At 56.7% G+C, this 795-nt stretch overlaps 1 protein-coding gene across 1 annotated transcript in view; it reads left to right on the forward strand.

The window, feature by feature from the left end:
• LOC119585834 (neuropeptide SIFamide receptor-like) overlaps positions 1 to 795 on the forward strand; it is a gene marked incomplete at its 5' end in the record, with an annotated part of 60,650 nt that overhangs the window by 57,548 nt on the left and 2,307 nt on the right. The window contains 1 exon segment of the mRNA XM_037934565.1: positions 3 to 158. Coding sequence (XP_037790493.1) covers positions 3 to 158 — 156 coding nt within the window.

Raw genomic sequence — 795 nt, forward strand, 5'->3', positions numbered from 1 at the left:
AGGTGGCCAACCGCAACATCCCCGGCGACACTCGCGATGCTGCCATTCACGAGATGCAACAGCGGAGCAAAGTGAAGGTGATCAAGATGCTGGTGGTCGTCGTCATCATCTTCATGTTGTCTTGGCTGCCTCTGTACACCATCTTCGCCAGAATAAAGGTAATGCTGTCGTGTGTGTGGGGGGGGGGAGAGGGGGAATGCGGCTGAGGTGGTATGGGGGGTGTGGGGTGAATGCTGCTATGGGGGAATGATGCTGTGGGGGTGTGGGGTGAATGCTGCTATGGGGGAATGCAGGTGTGGGGGTGTGGGGTGAATGCTGCTATAGGGGAATGCAGCTGTGGGGGTGTGGGGTGAATGCTGCTATGGGGGAATGATGCTGTGGGGGTGTGGGGTGAATGCTGCTATAGGGGAATGCAGCTGTGGGGGTGTGGGGTGAATGCTGCTATGGGGGAATGATGCTGTGGGGGTGGTGGGGTGAATGCTGTTATAGGGGAATGCAGCTGTGGGGGTGTGGGGTGAATGCTGCTATGGGGGAATGATGCTGTGGGGGTGTGGGGTGAATGCTGCGATAGGGGAATGATGCTGTGGGGGTGTGGGGTGAATGCTGCTATAGGGGAATGCAGCTGTGGGGGTGTGGGGTGAATGCTGCTATGGGGGAATGCAGGTGTGGGGGTGTGGGGTGAATGCTGCTATAGGGGAATGCAGCTGTGGGGGTGTGGGATGAATGCTGCTATGGGGAAATGCTGCTGTGGGAAGTAATGCTGCTGTGATAAAAATGTTTTAGATAACCTTAGGC

Source organism: Penaeus monodon, chromosome 20 (genome assembly GCF_015228065.2).
Source record: "Penaeus monodon isolate SGIC_2016 chromosome 20, NSTDA_Pmon_1, whole genome shotgun sequence".
In the NCBI taxonomy this organism is placed as follows: domain Eukaryota; kingdom Metazoa; phylum Arthropoda; class Malacostraca; order Decapoda; family Penaeidae; genus Penaeus; species Penaeus monodon.